General features: G+C 46.9%; 1 protein-coding gene across 11 annotated transcripts in view; it reads left to right on the top strand.

Annotated features, from left to right (window-relative positions):
• Nucleotides 1–8,176: 8,176 nt before the first annotated feature.
• Nucleotides 8,177–18,789, top strand: part of TCF7L2 (transcription factor 7 like 2) — a 129,840-nt gene continuing 119,227 nt past the window's right edge. For 6 of the 11 annotated variants that reach the window (XM_077779438.1, XM_077779439.1, XM_077779440.1 and 3 more), the window contains exons 1-2: nucleotides 8,177–8,286; nucleotides 14,990–15,091. In XM_077779438.1, the coding sequence (XP_077635564.1) occupies nucleotides 8,218–8,286; nucleotides 14,990–15,091 (171 nt within the window). In that variant the 5' untranslated portion in view covers nucleotides 8,177–8,217. The remainder of the gene's footprint in view (nucleotides 8,287–14,989; nucleotides 15,092–18,789) is intronic. The other 5 variants (XM_077779446.1, XM_077779447.1, XM_077779444.1 and 2 more) reach the window with 1 other exon arrangement.

Here is an 18,789-nt window from a genome sequence, read left to right as displayed (position 1 = left end):
ATTTCCTAGAGTAAGATCTCACATGTTACGTAGTTTCTCCTACTCACTGTTGTCTTTTTTAACTTTCCAACCGCACAGCTTCCCTCTTCATTTCCACCTCCTGGAATAGAAGTGTCTGATGACAGACTGTCGTGTTGAACACTGACAAAAGCAACCCCGACATTATTGCCCAGATCGCCAATATGGCGGACACGAACTTCCTAATGAGGACAGCAGTGCTCCTAGAATCTATCGCACTTCTTGCACTCTGACTGTGTGCTCGGGGCTGCTCTAACCGCTACCTGCAGTCATGATTTGGAAACAACTCTGATTGAAAGAGTGTTGTTGGTTTCCATTTCATAGACGAAGAAACGGAAGCTCAGGGAAGTTAAGTAACCTGCCCGGTGGCTGGGGTGCAAACACCAGATTTGGCCTGACTTCCTACTCTTTAAACCATAGTTAAAGCTTAACTCCCCATATGTGTTTGTTATGGGCATTTCCATATTGTGTCTACAGCCTGCGCTTTTGCCTTCCTCCTTCTCGGGGTACGCGGGCAGCGCGGGGGGAAATCCACACCGATTATGGGTAGAACCAGGGGGTGGAGTTGGTCCGCAAACAGGGTGCCACGCGGCTGACCCTTACTTTTCTGCCTGACAGTGGTAAACCAGGTGCACCAGGGAGTTCTTTGAATTTCCTTTTCCCAACTGTCTCCCCCTTCTTTAGGAAGTGTTTTCAACAGGCGAGGTCTTAAATCTTAAAGAAAAAAGAAATCAAGACATAGCCTGAGAGAAGAGGGACAGTGGTGTTTTTGAGATTTGTTTTTTTCCTTTTTCCCTTCTCCTTTGTGCACTTGTAAAACCTCTTTGCCATGACGATTTCGTGTAGTTTTTGGTCGCCTTTAAGCAGCTGCTGCTGTGTTTAGCCTAATGCATCGCAACCCCCGATTGTGTGCCAGCTTGTGCCCCGTGTGGCTGCTTTTTGCAGAGCATTCGGGGCAAGAATCGGAATTCTGGGCTTGCAGACCTTTAGGAAAAACGCCTTTAAGTTTGAGGGCCGGTTGGAGAGGAGAGGCGCAGCCACAGAACAGCAAGGCCTGCGGCTAAGCCTTGGTATACCTGAGGGGAGACCAGGCACATAAGGGAGACCAGCTGTAGTTACAGGAAAATCCCACTTCAGCAGAAGGCTAGGCGTGAGTGAATTGCAAAGAGGGATGGGGAGACACAAGCCTGGTTAATTAGGAATGTTTTTGGTCACTCTGCTTTACTTCAGGTTAAGTGTTTATTTCTCTTACGTACCCGGGACTTCCTTTTTTTGGGGTGATTTAGAATCATGTAGCATCTCAAGGAGTTTTATTCTGATGATGCTGATTATATTAATAGCAATATCATAGCCACCTAATAACATAATAGCTAGCGTTTCCTAAGCCCTTGCCATATACCAGGCACCGTGCCGAGCATTTGATCCTTAGAAGAACTCTGAGAGGTGGGTATTTGTGTGAATCCCCATTTTACAGAAGAGGAAGCCAGTGCTCAGAGAGGTGATCTCGTTTGCCTGAGCTCACCCTGCCTTTAAAATGGTCAGCTCTGATATTCTGTCTTAAGGAATCCAAGTCTTTTGAAGTTCAGCACATATTAGGCACTCAATAAATATTTTGGTGAACAGATGGAGTTCTGGAGCTGGGGTTTGAGCTGCCTTGTGATGTGGTCGAGAAACTTGGTCTGAATGCACGCAGCACCCACAACTCCTGCTTTGCTGCTTTGGGTCCTCACAGTAGTAGGTAGAATTAACCCAGTGGGGACTCAGTGTTCCAGAGGAAAAGGAGCAAGGGGACCTTGTGGAGGCAAGAGCGGAGCCCCTGGGGTGTTTCCTGGGCAAGGAGACATGAAAGGCACAGCATGAAGCGTCATTCAAGACAATTTGCTGACTTAGCATTTTTCCTGTCTGATGGCGGCAGCATGTGATTTGCTTTGTGCCCTTGTATCTGCAGAGTGAGGGAGGCTTGGTTGGGATGACTGTGTGTTCACCTGTACCTGGGCAGAGACTGAGGGGGCCTTTGTGCAGATGGCTTCTTTCATTCAGGTGTTTGGGAAGACTTCACACAGCTGGAGTTGAATTCTCTTTGCCAGGGCTCATACAGAGAGGAAGGAGGGATATATTTAAAATAGCTGAATGAACAGTTTCTTACCTTCCCAGTGACATGTGGATAGTAACCGCTGGATGTGTCCGCTGGTCTGTTCATCAGACACCCAACTTGGGCAGTCTGTTAACTTAGTGCATTTATTTGATTGGTGCATTTGCTTCCTTCTCTTCCCTTTCTACTCCCTGCGGTCAGATGGCTTGCTCCATGACCATGAACCCCATCAGCCTTCTAGCTCATACATCAACCACATCTGGTTTGTAGTGCAGACACTACTAATGACTCCTGTATATCCTGAGAGGGAGGTACCACTGTCATCCCTAGGTTATTATCCTCACCTTGCAGTCAAGGGCAGGGTTGGCTGCCTAGAGAGGTGAAGCCATTTGTCCAACACCCCAGAAGCATGAAGCCGCAGGTGCTGGACTTGAACCCAGGCATTCCAGCTCCTTTGCCTGTGCTCTTACCCATTCTACTTGTGCTCAGACCCACGTTGGCCTGAATTAATGGGGTTTTAGTTTTATCTTTAACCTGTTTCTTCTAGAAACTTCTGTCTGCCAACTCCGTGTTGGGCAGATAACATGGTGACCTTTGTCCATAGGGGAGCACAGGAGCTGGTTAAATAGGTGGAGAGATGTTAACTTAGTTTTCCCCCTTGACTGCCTAGCCTTTGCCTGGGATCCAGTACTCTTTGACCTGAATCTTGCTGTCTGCCTGAAGTTCAGCCTACCTTCTGCGTCTTTCTACTGCTGTCAGAAGACGGAGACCTGAAATTCTGTCTCCCAGGTGGCTGGGAGCTCTAGGAGTGCACGTGTCCAGGTTCCGTGGTCAGGGCTGGTCAAGATTACAAATAAACCGAAACTTTCTTGCTATTAATAGTGCAGACCTTTGGGGGAGGGGATAACCAAACTCGATGCTGTTGGAATTGATTTTCCCGTCCAGATGACACGTAATGAGCTAAGTGGTTAGCTCGAGATCAGTACTGCTCTTTTCCAAGCCAGCTTCTTTAAAGATTAAAACCACAGAAGCAGAGAACAAGTTTGTTTGGAGAGGCCCGGTGGCCCTGGCGAGAGAGGGGGGGATGGCCTCGGCCATTAAGGTGGGGCTCACGTTCCCATTAAGGTGGGGCTCACGTTAGAATGAGGTGTATCGTCTAACAGTTTCTTCAGCTGGTGTCCCCTCCCCTCCCCTTTCTTAAAACAGGAATTTGATTTGGCGCCTGGATTTTTGATGGTATTTCTGTCTCCTCAGTGCCTTTGGGTTATTTCAGAAAGTTTCTTTCCCGGCCCAGAATGTTGTCACCAAGTGTGCTGTCAGCCGCTCTCTGCAGGGAGAAAAGTCTCGCATAAAACAACCTGAAGATCCCTATCGCTTCAAATCACCCACGTTGGTTATAAAATCCATTGTTCTGCCCTTTGCTTCTTGGCATATGCTGGTCACTGTATGTATACAATTAAAAACACAAAGCGGCCCTGTCTGTGTGAAGGGTCTGGAATATCCTGGGATTTCAGAGGAGACTTTGGAAGTGGGCAGAACTGTGTTTCCTTCCCCAAGTGAGGTTATTGTGCTCGAAATATCTCCTGGTAGTTTATTAAAGGAAACCACAGGATGGGGTCAGAGGCAGTCTCTCCTGCCGGCAATCTCCTATCTTGCCTCTTNGGGGTGGGAGGGGGTGGGAGGGGGCTGCTTCTCTGCCCTGGTGTGGACTCGAGCGGCGCGTCCGCACCCGTCCCTCTGGGGCGCTGGGGAGGAATTTGGGGTGTGGAGTTCCGTGAGTGACTAGGATTAGGCCAGTCGAGTCTGCAGTCAGACGAGAAGTGTGTGGGCAAAGAGAACTATTGTGTGAGACTCCTCCGGACAGAAAGGCCGCCTTCATCTTCTACTGTGCCTAATGGACAATTGAGACATTCAGCTTATGTCTGAAAGGAAAGTGGGCCGGAATGGTCTAGCAGACCTCCCAGACGAAGGCTTGTAGGAGAAGCAAATACAGACAAGGATTACCAACAGGGGACACAACTGGGGCAGAGTCCTGGGAGAGACTGTTTATTTCCTTGCTCTCTAGGAGGGATTTGGAAAGAGCCGTAATCCTGGGTTAGGAGTAATTTGTTACAGCAAGATGATACTTGAGTGGCAGGCCGCTTCTGGCTGAGGCAGCGAGACTTGTGTGCAGGGGGGGTCGGGGGCCTCCAGAAGGTCAGCCTCACTAAATCTTCACCCCGGCTCGGGGGGTTTGGTCCTCCCCGAGCAAAATGAACCAGAGGCGCTGCCTGACCTTTTGGCTTCCCGAGGTTAGCATTACGAAGCGGCTCCACATGCCTGTCACAGCCAGCGTCGGACAATAAAACGTTGGACAGGGGGACCTTGCTGGAGCCACCGGCCTCGTTCAAAATGTGACGGGGGGAAGCACAAATAGAAGGGAAATGCAGCGCGCCTCGTCATCTCGGTTGGAATTCGAGGACGTGAGCCGAGGCCTCTCTTGCGTGTCCACTGACTGAAGCGCGTTAATTGCGCCTCGGTTGCCTGTTGACCGCCGAGCCTTGCGTGGTCTGTTGTGGTGGAAGAGGGGGAAGAAACGTGACGGGCTGGGAGGCACAGCCGAATCGGAAAAAATCCCGAGTCTTGAGAGCTCCTGGCTGTGGAGAAAGAAAGGAATGTTTCAAAGCTCCTGATTCTAGTGTCTGCTGCGGTCATGCCGACTCATGTACTTAAAATAAGTCTTCACCAGGACCCTGTGACTCTCTGGCTTTGTGTTTCTCGAAGGTCTCCTGGTGGCTGTCTCTCTGACAATTTACGGTAGCTAACAAGGGAACAAGTTAGCCAACTCTTCTGGCTTGTAACCCTGGGGTGCAGTTGGAGGAAGAAATGACAAATCTTAACTGTCCTGTCATTTACATAGTATTCGCCTCTGCCCTTGAAAATACGGTGAGGAAGTCCTTTGGGAGACTCTAGGCAAGTGGCCCCAAGCCCGTGTTCAGCTAGAGAAACTGAGGTGCAAAGCCACCCTGGCCTGCCTGAAGCCACAGGGCGCTGGAGAAGAGACTGTGACGACCCAGGCTTCAGGTTCCTGACCTGTCGCCGTTCTGTTGACTCCAGCGCTCCTCTCTGTTTGGTTGGCCTTCAGATAGCTCTACACCCTTCCTTCCGTTCTGCCTCCCTGGTCTCTTCCTCAGCACGTCTATCCCAGGGCGGGCTGTGTTCTTCCCAGCTTTCCTGCAGGGTCGATGGTCCCCCGCCGTCGGAACGGTCCTTTTCCGAGATCCCGCGCCAGCCGGTCACATTTGGAGATCGCTCGTTTCCCAGGAAGCTTTGGAGGGTCTGATTTTTTTCCTTAAAGAATAGGTTTGTTCACCTGTTTTGTGGCTCATTCTTGAGGCATGATGGCATTGTGGGTGGAGTCTGCATACGTGACTGTGTGCTCTCCCCCACCCCTTTGTCTTTGAAATGAATGTGATAACCATCAAGGGACTTGCTGCATTTTTTTTTTTTTTGTAATCCATTTTAAGAATCGAGATATAATTCACATACCATACCATTAAATCTACCCATTTAAAGTATACAATTCGGTGGGCTTTGACACAGTCACAGCGGTGTGCAAACATTAACCACGTCTATTGCCATACCGTTTTTGTCACCTCCAAAGAAACGCTGTGCCCACTAACAGTCACTCCTCACACCTCCCCCTCCCGCCCCCAGTCCTTGGCAACCACTAATTTAATCTATGTCTCTATGGATTTGCCTATTCTGGGTTTTCCTATGGGAGGAATCCTACAGTATGTGACCTTTGTCGTCAGCCTTCTTTAAGTTAGCATGTTTTCAAGGGACATCCGTGTTGTTGAGTAGTCGCTTGTTTTCATTGCCAGATAATATTCCATCGTATGGCTAGACCACCTCGTACTTCCCCATTCCTCAGCTGAGACTTGGTGTGCTCTCCTCCCACTCTGCCCCGCGTTTGGTGAGCCCCCCGTGATGCCCACGCTTGCCACGCCATGTCTTGCAGCTTCTTTTCCTGGTCTGCAGGTGCCTGCGTGCACTTGGTTAGGCCAGCAGATGCTAACTAGCACATTCCAATCAACTGGACTGGGGTGAGCCTTTTTATTAGAGGCAGTAATAAAAAATGTGAACAAAGTAGGTCGTCTTTGGTCTGTCTCTTAATGGGAGATTCCTCCAGTGGCGTGCGAGCTTTCATTATTGGTTAGTTACCCCCTTTCCCTGGGGGAAGGAGGTTATGCTCCCTGTGTGGGGGCCAAAGACGGGCAACCTGTTGGAGCACGACAGGAAGACAAGGGTTTCTGTTTCCAGGTTCTTCCAGTGGCTTCATGTCCTCCGACCTGGGACTCAGGGACACGGGCGCTTTTGGCAGGGCTTGCATTGGCTTGAGGTCCACAGCCCTCTTTGGGGGAGCTCAATCTCAGGCCTGCCTGAAGACTCTTTCATGGCTTGTCCTGGGCTACTTTTGGTGTGACAGAGCGAGACTGTCTCTGAGGCTGATTTCCCACTGGGCTCCCTGTGTAGGTGTGGGGGCTGCACCATTTTTTGCCCTCCCTCCCACTGCTACTTCTACTCAGTCTGACAGAAGAGATTCTGAGTCCTGGTCTGAAAATACCAGAACTCTACATTCTGGTTCGGAATCCCTCCTAACTGCATGACTAAGTCCCTTAATTTCTCTCTGCTTTTCTTCACTTTTAAACTGGGTTTGGACGGATGCCTGGGTGGCTCAGTGGGTTAAGCGTCTGACTCTTAATTTCACCTCAGGTCATAATCTCATGGTTTGTGAGTCTGAGCCCCGCGCAGGACTCTGTTCTGACAGCGCAGAGCCTACTTAGAACTCTCTCCTTCTCTCTCTGTGCCCCTACTACGTTCGTGCTCTGTCTCTCTCTCAAAATATAAATAAACGTAAAAAAAGTTCAAAGCGGGTTTGGAGATGATCTGCTTTGACCACCTGAAGAGATGTAGTGACAGTCAATGTAGGAGTTTAATAAAAGCTTTTGAGAAAGTAAGGTGGGATCTGCAGATGTACAACACGCTCATTATTGGTACTGCCCTAGGGCTGATAGTTTATGCTGATTACTGGTCATCAGGGTCACGTGACAAGCTGGGGGGGAAAAAAAAATTACAGACCCTGGGCCCACCCCCAGATAGTTGCTTTTAGCAGGTCCAGAGTGGGTCAGGAGGAAAGTCTTGCTAAACCAGCAAGGTTTGGAAACTATAGGACCATGTCACCATCATGAATGAAATCTTTCTTTATAGTATTTCTCCTTCCTTGTGCTTGTCCCTGTACCATTGATGAGCTTATCATCCCACCGACTGGGTCTTAGATGAGGGTTCTAGGCCGTAGAATATCTAGTCCACACCGGACACAGGGCGTGTGCTTTGCAGATGCTGCAGGCATGCGGGAGTTAGAGGAGAATGGGACTTTTGAGAGAATTTTCCTTGGCTTCCTGCTACAGATTTAGGTCCAGAGTGGGAAAGAGGTTGCCTGCCCAGGGGAGAACTGAAGTGATTGTGCAGATAGTGGCAGAAGTGGGGCTCGAGAGTGGGTTTCCGGACCCTCTTTCCCTCTTGTGCGGTCCCAGGAACACATAGCCGTGATTTTAAGAGTGACTTTCTTGGGAGGATGGAAGAAAGTCCCAGCCCCCAGCCCAGGGGGGCCCATCTGGGTTTGAAAGGAAGGGCTCGGTGAGATGCTCTCCAGCTGTGCTTCTATGAGCTGCTATAGCATAGCCTCCCCGCAAAACCACCGACCTAGCAATTGCAAGTAGATCTCCGGCACAAGGGGTGTCACATAGCTGGGGAAGTAAAGAATACAGGGATGCCAGGTTTTGGATTTTGGATTTTTTTGGGGTTTGTTATTTGCTTCTGTTGCTCAGTTTCCCCCTTAATACCAGTGGCCTCAGTAGCTGTGGTAGAAATAATCACCGAGTAGCCTTGGAGGAGAATAACTGAACGTTTGCCCAGCGACCTGGGGGGGAGAAGTGAGCGGATAGGTGCTGGAGAGAGGATGGTTCATTCCTTTGTGGACACTGTGTGACGTTCCCGTGATACTGATGCCTAGCATTTGATAAGAAAACCGAAGACGGTGGAGGGGAGTTCTCAGGCGAGTCAGGATGAAGTGGAAACATGCCAGTGGTCTGGAGCCCTGTGCACTAGAATGCCAGCTGACCCAGGGACCCCAGGTAAGCTGAGGCTGCGTTCTAACGCCCTTAGTTAACCTCCTTGGTAACAGGTTAGTTGTAGCTTTCTGCTTGTTGATTATATAGGATTGTTGTGAATGTGGCTTTGAACCCCAGGCTGCTCCCTAAATGTGAAGCGATACTGTTAGGAACCTTTCGGTTGTCATGATTAGGAAGACAAAAAGGGGAACTGCAAGGATTTCATTTAAAAATCTTGTAGCAACCAACTCAGGGAGATAGAGGGCAGAGCTATTGAATTGTTGTCTTACACAGCTGCCTTGATATCTTTCTTTTCCCTCATTTTTCACTTTATGTTGGGAAATGGGATAGGGACTTTAAGAGAAACATCTCTAAGTTCTTACAATGGTTGGTGTCATTAGGGAAAAAAAATTAACTGAAGTCAATCCTAGCATCCTAATTTCATTTTCTTCTGTGGTTTCTTTTCCTTCTCCAAGTTCAAAATGTACCCAGCCTTGTGAGGTCTTTGGGTTTCTTTCCGTTGGTAACTATCGTATATACTCACTTATGCTATATCCCAAGTAGCCACAATCACACCTTCCTGAATTTTCTTTTTCTGTGCAGTTGTACTTTATAGGCAAATAATAATGCCTCTCTAAATAGAGCCTGTATCTTTGGCTCTTATGTGGATTGAAGAAGCAATTCTTGGGCTGTGTTTTAACCTAGAGCAAAGCAGCTCAATCTCCTGTACCTTCTGCATCTGCAGGAAAATTGGTCAAACCAATTTTGTAAAGGTGGCCCTGAGGAGCCTGCAGAACTCTGATAACTTCTGATATAATTTCACTGTTAGGTATATGCGAGCAATGCTAGCTTTGGGGAACTTGTTGGTACCTGTATGATTCAGAGGGTAGGTAAGACAACATTAATCACGGCTTCTTATAATTTTACTATTCTGGATAAATTGGGTTTCCCTGACCCCCAGGGCAAAGTTAATTATAATTACTTATAGAAGATGGGCTGAATTTTCCAGCTTCCAGTTCTGACAAATGAGGTAGGTTCCAAAAGAGACAGGCAAACCTGTTCTTTAACAGATGTGCACGTGTGCCTCCCAACGTGAGCTCCCGAAGAAATGTGTGTGCGCCATTGGCGATATACTCGTGCTTCCTGTTGTCTTACGAAGTTTTTCCATTTTCCTCTTACAATGAGGGACTTCTGGCAGCCTTTGATTTGGTAAAGTTGAGTGGCGTGAACATTATGATCATGGTTTTACCCCTTCCGGCTTGCAGGTGCGTGGTGGAGTCCACAGGGTCCATGGTGAGGCTGCACGGAGAGGGTTGTGGGGTCACCTCGCAGAGGGGGCAGGATTCGTGGGCTTGGATGTGATAGACCGTGGCTTGCAGTCTCTCGGTTTGGGTGTTTGGACAAAATACCGACTTTTCTGTTTTAGAAAAAACACAGCAAGTATGACTTTCTGGTGCTCATGTGTTAGGAAGACTAAGCAGTCCCGATCTCTCATCAGGATGGGTTCCAGCTACTTTGAATTCTTGTAAAATGGATTTTCCTAGGAAGAAGCACTCCTGCTGAGAAACAGTGTGGATGGAAAAGGCTGGTTTCTTATTGTTTTTGTACTTAGGTAAAGGATGCCCACCTACCAGGAAGGGGAGGGGAGTGCAAGGCCTTTCTGCATCATAGGCTTTCTATGGGACCTGGTCTTCCAGAAGGGGCCAGTTTCCTCTCCATTTAGCAGTCCGTTCAGGCCCCATGGTGGCCCCCGCATCCCCATCAGCCTGAGCCCATGGCCGATGCCATCTGCTGATGGGCAGAGCTGGCCCAGCACGGACTTCATTCCAGCTTTGGGATGTCTGAAGGTTGTACATGCCGAGAAGCTCTAGAGAGAGGAGTTTTTGAACGTGATTCCCAAAGCATACGGGGCATGTCACCCATGACCTGCAGAGTTTCTGCCCAGTGGGCTTCTGTGGTGAATCCACGGCATGTGACGCACTGCCAGCATTTCTTGGGAAGCGCCTGAGAACTTTCTAACACGTGAACCTTTTCCAGTCAGGATTGCTCAGGGATTTTCAAACTTCCATTTTGGAAAGGAGGGGTAGTTATTTCGGTGAGCCCGTGGTCTAGTGGTTAGACCTTGTGACTGGGAGTCACGGCTGGAGAGCTCACATTCTTTTCCGAGCTTTCCCCCCAAAACTGGACTTTGCCAGTGACGATTAAATCTAAAACGTCGCCTTGGGGCCACCAAATAATTATGTTCGACAGTCTGTGGACTTAAGGCCCACTGAAGGAATGTATCCTGTCCAAGTTGAAATGAGGCCTTTACGTATTCATTCCTTAAGCCAGGGATGACAACAGTGGCTCAGAGGCCGAAGCCATCTTGCCACCTCTTTGTGTATTGTTAGCCTGTGAGCTAACAATGGTTTTCATTATTTTTCACTGGTTGGAAAAAATTAAGAGAAGAATAATACTTCCTGACACAGGAAAGTCCTATGGAATCCATATTTCAGTATCTATAAATAAAGCTTTATTGGAACACAGCCGTGACGTAATGCATGCATGTGTGGACTGTGGCTGCTCCGGTGTTAAGCACTGCTGAGCTAAGTAGAACCAAGATGGGTCACAAAGGCTAAGTAAGATATGTGCGCCAGCCCTTTACAGAAAAGTCTGCCAACCCTGCCCTGTACGAGTAAAGGGACGGATCCACTTGCCTGCCCATCTGTGAGATGGAGCAACAGACAGGAAGTGCCGCCAGGCAGCCTTTTTTTTTTTTTTTTTTTTTTTTTTTTTAAATCAAGGATGTGGAGCTTTGTCATCATCATCTGTCTTTGCCTTGTTCTCTTTGTTTAGAAAATTGACTTTGTGCCACGACCCCAGGAGCCCTTGGCTTCAGGTTCTCTGAGCAGCCCCTCCTCACCATCCTTGCTACTAAAGCCATACCCTTGAGGACGGGGGTGCCTTTGTCAGATACCTTTGCCTTTGTAGCTGGGTCCTGCAGGGGCCCTCTGATTCGGAAGATCCCTCGCCCACCTACCTTTCCTTGTCTGTTTTTTTTTTTTTTAAGTTTATGTATTTATTTTGAGAAAAAGTGTGAGTGGGGGAGGGGCAGAGAGGGAGGGAGAGAGAGACTCCCAAGCAGGCTCTGCGCTGTCAGTGCAGAGCCTGATGTGGGGCTCCAACCCATGAACGGTGAGATCATGACCTGAGCTGAAGTCAGACACGGAACCGGCTGAGCCACCCAGGAGCCCCCTGCCCCCTTGTCTTCTTTTTTTTTTTTTTTTATTGGGGGGGGTGAGGGAGGAGAAGTTAGTGTTGCATACCTTTTTCTTTTTTTTCTTTTTTTTTTTTTTGCTGACAATTTAACAGGCTTTTAAAGCACTTTGATTCCATTCAGACCATTGGTTTTGTATATGTTTCGAGACTTTGTCCACAGGTCTGAAGCTTAACTTAAGCTCCCTGAGACATATCATAAAATATGATTTGGGGGAAAAACCCTAATGGGCCATGAGCAGAACATTAGTATTAAACAAAGGATGGAACACTAAAGTCAAGATGGCCTTATGTATTTTTATTTATTTATTTACTTATTTATTTTTTACAAAAAATGCAAGTTGAGCAGGACTCCATTTCAACAGTTTTCAATGCAGTAATTCCCACGGCCCCATTTGATTGCAGTTTGCTGAAAAGTTTAGTGTTTTTGTAGGCAGTTCATAATTTCCACGGTGAGCGGCCTGAAAGGGAGAGAGCCGGAGCCCAGTGTTGTTTTTGTAGTGGGATGGTGGGAACTTTTTTTTTTTCCTTCTCCAAAAGGATGTAAAACCAAAGTTGGGCCATGGGGAAAATGTGGCGTGGCTTTCCAGCCCTTTCGTAAATCCGAGATGCCTCCTCCTTCGGGTCTTCCTTTAGGACCCAACAGAATAGAATTTCCTGCCGCTTAGTGTCTCCAGGAAGGAAGAGATTTTCCTCTAGGCTATAATCGTACCTAATTTCCTTTTTCTTCCCTTTATTTATTTATTTTCCTTATTAATAAGGACCAATTGTAGAAGATGAAGGAACCTGGGAAACCCATCACTTTTGGAGGAGGCTAATAACTTCCTTTTAAAAATCCTGACATAATACTTCTTTCCCCGAAAGGAACCTCGTCGGCCCGAATGCCAGTTATTTCCATGGGACGGGCACAGGTTTGCGGGGGCCCAGCCGTTCTGTGGGATCAAGTTGCATTGGGATGGAGATGTGGAGGCTGTCACTGCGGAGTCCTTGCAAGCCAGCGGGACTGGGGCTGTCTTCCTCTGCCATCTGGATCTGGTTAGCTCTCTCTGGGCAGTGGGGCCGAGTCTCATTTCCTCCAACCAGTAATGTTATATAGGCAGTGATCCTGGGCTGCCCTAACATAATTGAAAATTATGTGTATTGTAGGCTTGGAGCGCTGAAATGTAGGCTCATAAAAATATGTGCAGGTAGCCTGCGGAGATTGGATATGGCACACAATGAAGCTTTTATGTAAAATAAGAATTATAAGACTCTGCATTAATATTGCATTATGGGTATGACAGTTCTCCAGTGAGGTCCTCAGGGCAGGTCTGTCACCTTAAACAAAGCCTAAATTTCTGAATTCTATGGAGCTGGTATTTGGATGTGACCAAATCAGTTTTACAGATGGCCGAAGATAAAAACTGGTGTGTTTATCTGACCCCTGCCCACTGAGGGTAGCGTGAGGTGTAGGTGTGTGGCACTCAGCTTGGCGTTTTTCCTCACGGGTTTTTATGAGAGGAGAGAAGAGTATTGGCAGGTTTCCATTTTGGTCGGCCTCAAGGAAATGATGCTGTTGAGTGGTTTTGACCAATGAGGTTCATATATTTATGTGGTGAGTGAGAATGGGAAGAAGTCAGGGTGAGCTGGGGTGGAGTGGGTTCCCATGGCCCGTTGGCTTGGGTTACAGGCTGAGGGAGACCACGGAAACATTTACTACAGTGGCCCTCAGCTTGGGATGCTACTGCCCCCAAAGTAGGTATTTGGCAATGGTTTGATTATCAGGGTGACTGAGGTGGGGGTGGGAGTGGGGTACTTGCTGATATTTACAGTCTGGGGGTCCAGAATCCTTCAGTGCTGGGGCAGTCCCTCCCTCACCCTCATCCCCGATCGTTGATGGATGAAACACTGGAGGCCCATAGAAGCAAAGGGATTTGATGCAAGGTCTTGTGGTGAGTTACCAGAACTAGTAACCAAGTTTCCTCACACAAGAGCCTTCTTACAGCCCCGAGGTTATAGAAGTTCTCTAACCTTGTATAGATCTCAGTTGGGAAAATGACTGTGTGCTTGGGGCAGGTAGCTCGTGGGCCAGGCTCTTCCAGTGTTGGGTGTAACTGCATTTGGTTTTAATCCGTTGTCCAGTTGTATCTTTAAGGAACCTATGGGAAAGCTGTGTGTGTGGCTTTCACCCTCCCTTTTCATATGGGATTTGAGCCAACCCTTCCTTCTTTCTGGACTGTCCCGTGCTGTTCTTTTTTCTTTCTGTTGAAATCTTTCTGACTCAACGACACTTACTCTGTACAGCCTTCCCCAGGGTCTTTCTCAGAACTACCATCTTCTTTCTTGGTATTCCCTAGGCACCACTCCCTGAGTCTGTGCCACGGTTCTCCTACGTTCTGTCTGGACTTAATCTGTGTGTGAGTCGGTCCTCTTATGTGTGTATAAGCTCCCTGAGGGCAAATGCCTTCCTATCTCCTTATACTTCACAAGAAGGCTATGTACAAAGTGAGCTTTAATCAATATTCATACAGTTTATATGAAAACTAGCCATTTATTTTGCTTTGGGGTCTCTGGAAAGACCAAGGTGGCCTCTTCAGTGCCCTCCAAGCATTAACTGGAGCGTTAGACCATTGGCATTCAGAGACCCAGAGTCTGGTGATGTCTTTATGAAAATCTTAGCATTGTGGCTTCAGTTTTGTTCAGTTGTCTGAAGGTTTCCTGAGTGAAATGGGTGTGCCCCTTGGAGTTACTTATCCTATGTGCTCAGTATCTCTGTGACGGGGCAGTCCACCTCACCTTGGTTTTCCTTGTTTGTACAACAGGGAATTGGACCAGTCGGTCAAGCTCTTCTCAATCTCTTGTGACAGAAGTAACTCCCTTTCACTTCCGTGTGCCACGGATTTTCCATCCCTTGGGGTTGGATGAGGGGATCCATCTTCCTCTTGTTTGGGCAGCTTCTACCAAAGCACTGTTGCACAGATATACTCATCTGGAAAGTGAAGGATGATGGCGTTATAGAAATGAAGGTCACTGAAAGAGCAGATCTGGAATTATGGTCTCCTGGACACCTATGGCTTGAGACTTGTATTTGCATTCTCCCTTTGGAAGACCTGTGTTCTCTCCCTTCTTTCCTCTCCTACTGTTTCCTCTAAATGAGGTAGTACCAGTGAAATGGTGTTATCTGGAGCCAGCCTAAAGTTTGAATGTTAAAAACCAAACTGTAGTTGTTAATAGTGTTGATGTTCTATAAAAGTACCTGTTGAACGTGAACCCTAAGGAAGAATCTGTTGGTATGGCACGATTGGATTTTTCTATTGGTGGTGGTGTTATTTGCATGCTTTTAAGTTTTTCAGTGTTGTTATTTGCATGTGTTTTTACTCCTTTTAGTTTCCTGTCTGTCTATCAGGTACCCCAGGAGTTATGTCTTGGGATAGCTGTTTTGTATGGATTTTCCAAATTCATCTGCCACGTTCATTTTGTTTCCTCCCTCTAGTATCTCCAGATGAAATGGCCACTGCTTGATGTCCAGGCGGGGACCCTCCAGAGCAGACAAGCCCTCAAGGATGCCCGCTCTCCGTCGCCGGCACACATCGTCGTAAGTGACCTTACAAAGGCAGTTCCTTCCTTCCTTGGGGGGAGGTGAAGAAAATAATCTTTTGTCGATAATAGGTCTTGTTTATCAGTTTTTCTTTCTGTAAAATATTTATATTTTTGGAATATTCTTGGATATGGTTTATATCTGGAAGGTATTTGTTTTCTGCTCTTGGACCTTAGTGATTGTTACCTACCTGGAAAATTTCAGAATCTTCCCACCACCCCCTTTCTCCTGGTGTTGGGTTAGTCTAGCCTTGTGGTCTCCAGCTAATGGGACACTGTCACCAAGGTTTGGGGGAGACTGGAAATGGTGCCAGAGTAGTTTACAAAAATACAATCCCCAAATCCTTTCCCAAAAACCTCATTTAGTGGAGGTGAGTTGCAGAGGAGGGAATTAGAAAATTCAAAAGGGAAGCGTTGGATTTGAGACTTTCCAATCCCCGTCCCCGGTCCCTCAATTTATCTTAATTGTTGGAAAGTAGTAGCATTCTATATTCATATCAGCAGAATTTTATTGGGGCTGATTGATTGTAAATGGAGAGTAGAAATGAATTTGGAAGGGCTTCAGTTTATTTTAACCTGTACATCCGTGGCTTTGAAAGCCTGTGTGTTTAACATAGGAAACATTTGTTTTTAGTAGTGAGAGACTACAGCGTAAAATGTGTGTCTACATATATTTTTAATGTGCTTTCAGATTTTGTAGGTTCTGAAAGTGGATTTTATAAATTAACCTCTTGAGAAGTTGGCTCAGCCTTCTTAGAATATTCTCTTCCATATATTTATATCATGAGCTGGACTTCATAGTTTTGAAATAATTAATGGAAGACACATTTTTATAACGAATCTGTGACAGGTAGAATTATGCAAAGCATGAAATAATTCATGTATTTTTTATTTAACTACCACAAAATGCTACCCATTAATATATTTTGCCTCTCTGTTACTTGTAATTTCTAAAAATGGCAAAATGATTTTCTTAAGTAGAAAAATTTCAAGATGCATTGTGTCAAATTTCAGGCTAACTGTCTCCTTACTTTGTAGCTTGCTGTAATAGAGTATATATTATTTAATGAATTATGCCTCTGTTATATGAATATTCAATACATATGTATGTGTGTGTATGTATTACAAAGTGATTTATTTCCGTTAAGCCACATCTTGATTCATCGTTTGTGAAAATGTTCTACAAATCCTCATGTTATAAATGAGGCATGTAGAAAGGTTGACATTATTCCAGAAGCTTCCCCCCTTCCTCCAACCCTGCAGTAAAATGGACGCTCATAATTACCTATGCTTCCACAATGTCAAGATTTCAGGGCTGGAAGTGACCTTAGATCATCTCGGCCCAACCAGCTCTCAGAAAAGGAAACAGGCCCAGAGATGCCCTAAGTGAATTGCCCAACGTCACACGCTGAGTTACCGGCCAGAGCGAGGACTGGACCGGGTTCTCCGCTCCTTTTCCAGGGCCTCGTGGCATGTTCTTTACTAAGGGAGTAGAAAGTAACTTTCTGTGGCTGGTTCTGTTTTGCGGACTGTGAGTCGCAGGGACATTGTCCTAAGTTTGAGGATGTTGTTGGTGTGGGGTCTGCTTGATGCAGGTTTCTCCCAGGAAAGTGAATGCTGTACAGACATTTTAATAGTATACAAAGCCTTTTAAAAAGTGCGATAGTTACAGTGTCCTAGAGGGTAAAATGAGGAAGCCCGTCCTTTTTACCCCCCACCCCCACCCCCACATTTCCCATCGTGCGTCTAGACTTTGAAATGCATTTCTCTGCTTTTGGAAATGCTGGGCAAGGCTGCCACTTGTTTTTTTTTTTGAGCTACAGGGAAAGGGTGTTCTCTTTAAAATCTCTTGGAGGCTTTTTTTTTTCCTCTTTGAGTGGAGAGAAGGTGCCATTCTTAGAAGTGGGTGCAGGATGGACACAGTCCCTTGCCAGTGTGGATGGAGGTCGGGGGCCTGCCCTGGGGAGCATCACCCGAAGGTGAGGGTGGAGGCTTCTCCATTTAGAGAGAGCTGCTCGATGCTGCCTCCACAACTGTCCCACGTGGATAGTTGTCACAAGGTAGATCTAATTAAGTGCTTAGTTTTCATCTTTGGAAATGAACAGGCTGAGGAGATGGAAAGACATTTTAGCCAGAGCCAGTGTGGATTTTGGCAAGGAGAGCACAGGGGGACTTAGGTCCCTTTATCCTCTGCTGTCTTATAGGGTGTGTTTTCCAGCCACCGCCATGAGTGCACGCCACGCTTCAGTGGAGTCCCCTTGCCCCAAGGAGTGGCGGCTGGTGGCCACAACCTCTGTGCGTTCTGCTGTGCTCCTGGGGATCTGGGCACTGGCCATTGCGCAGACATTCTGGGCTGTGAAAGGAGGGTGGGCTCTGGCAGCCGGACAGAGGAGACAAAGGACTTGGGCTGGGATTGGGATTAAAGGAAACCAAATTTGTGAAGTACTTAATGCCGTGGCAACCGAATGGTGTCTTTGGTTATGAGTTAGCCCCGTAATTGTGTGTATTTCTGTAATCTTCACCTGAGACTAAGGGGTGAGAAGGGGGGTGCTGGAGAGGGAGGGGTTGGTAGAGGGAGCCGGGCAGGTAGGATGGGAGGAAGGCTTGGTTGTTGACCTCTTCATCCACTTAGTGGTCTCATGCAGCCTTTGGAATAGAGGAATCCTACACCTTGGGACTGTCAATGCATGATCACCTTTTCACTGGACAGCAGTGGGTCAACCAGAAAACCACTTTGGCAGGTGCAGTGTATCTGTATTTATAAAGGGGGCCTTCTGGATTCCGGCTGGTGTATCGTCTGGGTTTCTGGTTTGCTTTCAGCTCTGCCGGTGAATGGCCGACTCTCTTCCAGACCATGGGTTCTTCCTCACGTTTTTGTTTTTCCTTCTTTTTAAAGAAAACATTGTCACATCCTCCTGTTTCGTCAGACATGTTTCAAAATAATTGTCTAAGGGTTGCCGCCTAATTTCTCCGAAATTCGGATTTATTGTAATTTCTGGGCCAGGTTATTTCATAATTATTTCTAGTGCTTTCTTTTGAAACTGGAGAAGTTCAGTGTTTGTTAGGAATCATTAGAGATTATCACTCATCAGTTGCAAAGAAAATAACCTCCTAGCGTCCATGTGGGGTAGAATTTTCACAGAGGTGTTTAAAGATTTTTGTCATTAATCTGGATTTTCTTCTCCATGTGGTATGTGGATTCCCGCATTATAAAAAACGAATATTCTCAATAAGTGGAATTCAGTTGATCTAATATTATTTAAACTAAGAAGCAAGCCCCACCAATTGAAGTTCTGTAACTGATACTGCATCTTATTTATTATAATCTAGCGCTTCCTAATCTGTGCTCAGAAAAGGAAATTATTCCCCAAGGATGCTGTATTGAGTTGGTTTTTTTTTTTTTTTTGAGGGGGGGGCAGGTGGTTAGCCAAAAAATAGGAATTTACACAAGAGATCCATCTCTCCCTCCCCTTTCTTTGAACCTTTCCGCACCCCTGAGAAATTCAAGTCCCAGGACCCTCCGCTCTTCCTGGCCTCCCCGGGCCCATTTTCTGATTCACGTAACTAGTTCATATTTCATTCTTTCTGGTGTTTTTACATTTATATTTTTACCCCCCTCCCCCCCAATGAGTGCTAAGCAGCTGGGTTATGCTAAATGGTGGTATTTGAGGCTTGGCCCATCAGCTGTGGGTAAGC

Source organism: Crocuta crocuta, unplaced genomic scaffold, assembly GCF_008692635.1.
Source record: "Crocuta crocuta isolate KB4526 unplaced genomic scaffold, BGI_CrCroc_1.0 scaffold138, whole genome shotgun sequence".
In the NCBI taxonomy this organism is placed as follows: Eukaryota; Metazoa; Chordata; class Mammalia; order Carnivora; family Hyaenidae; genus Crocuta; species Crocuta crocuta.
Note: the sequence above shows the minus strand (reverse complement) of the source record. Positions and strands in the feature narration are given on the sequence as shown.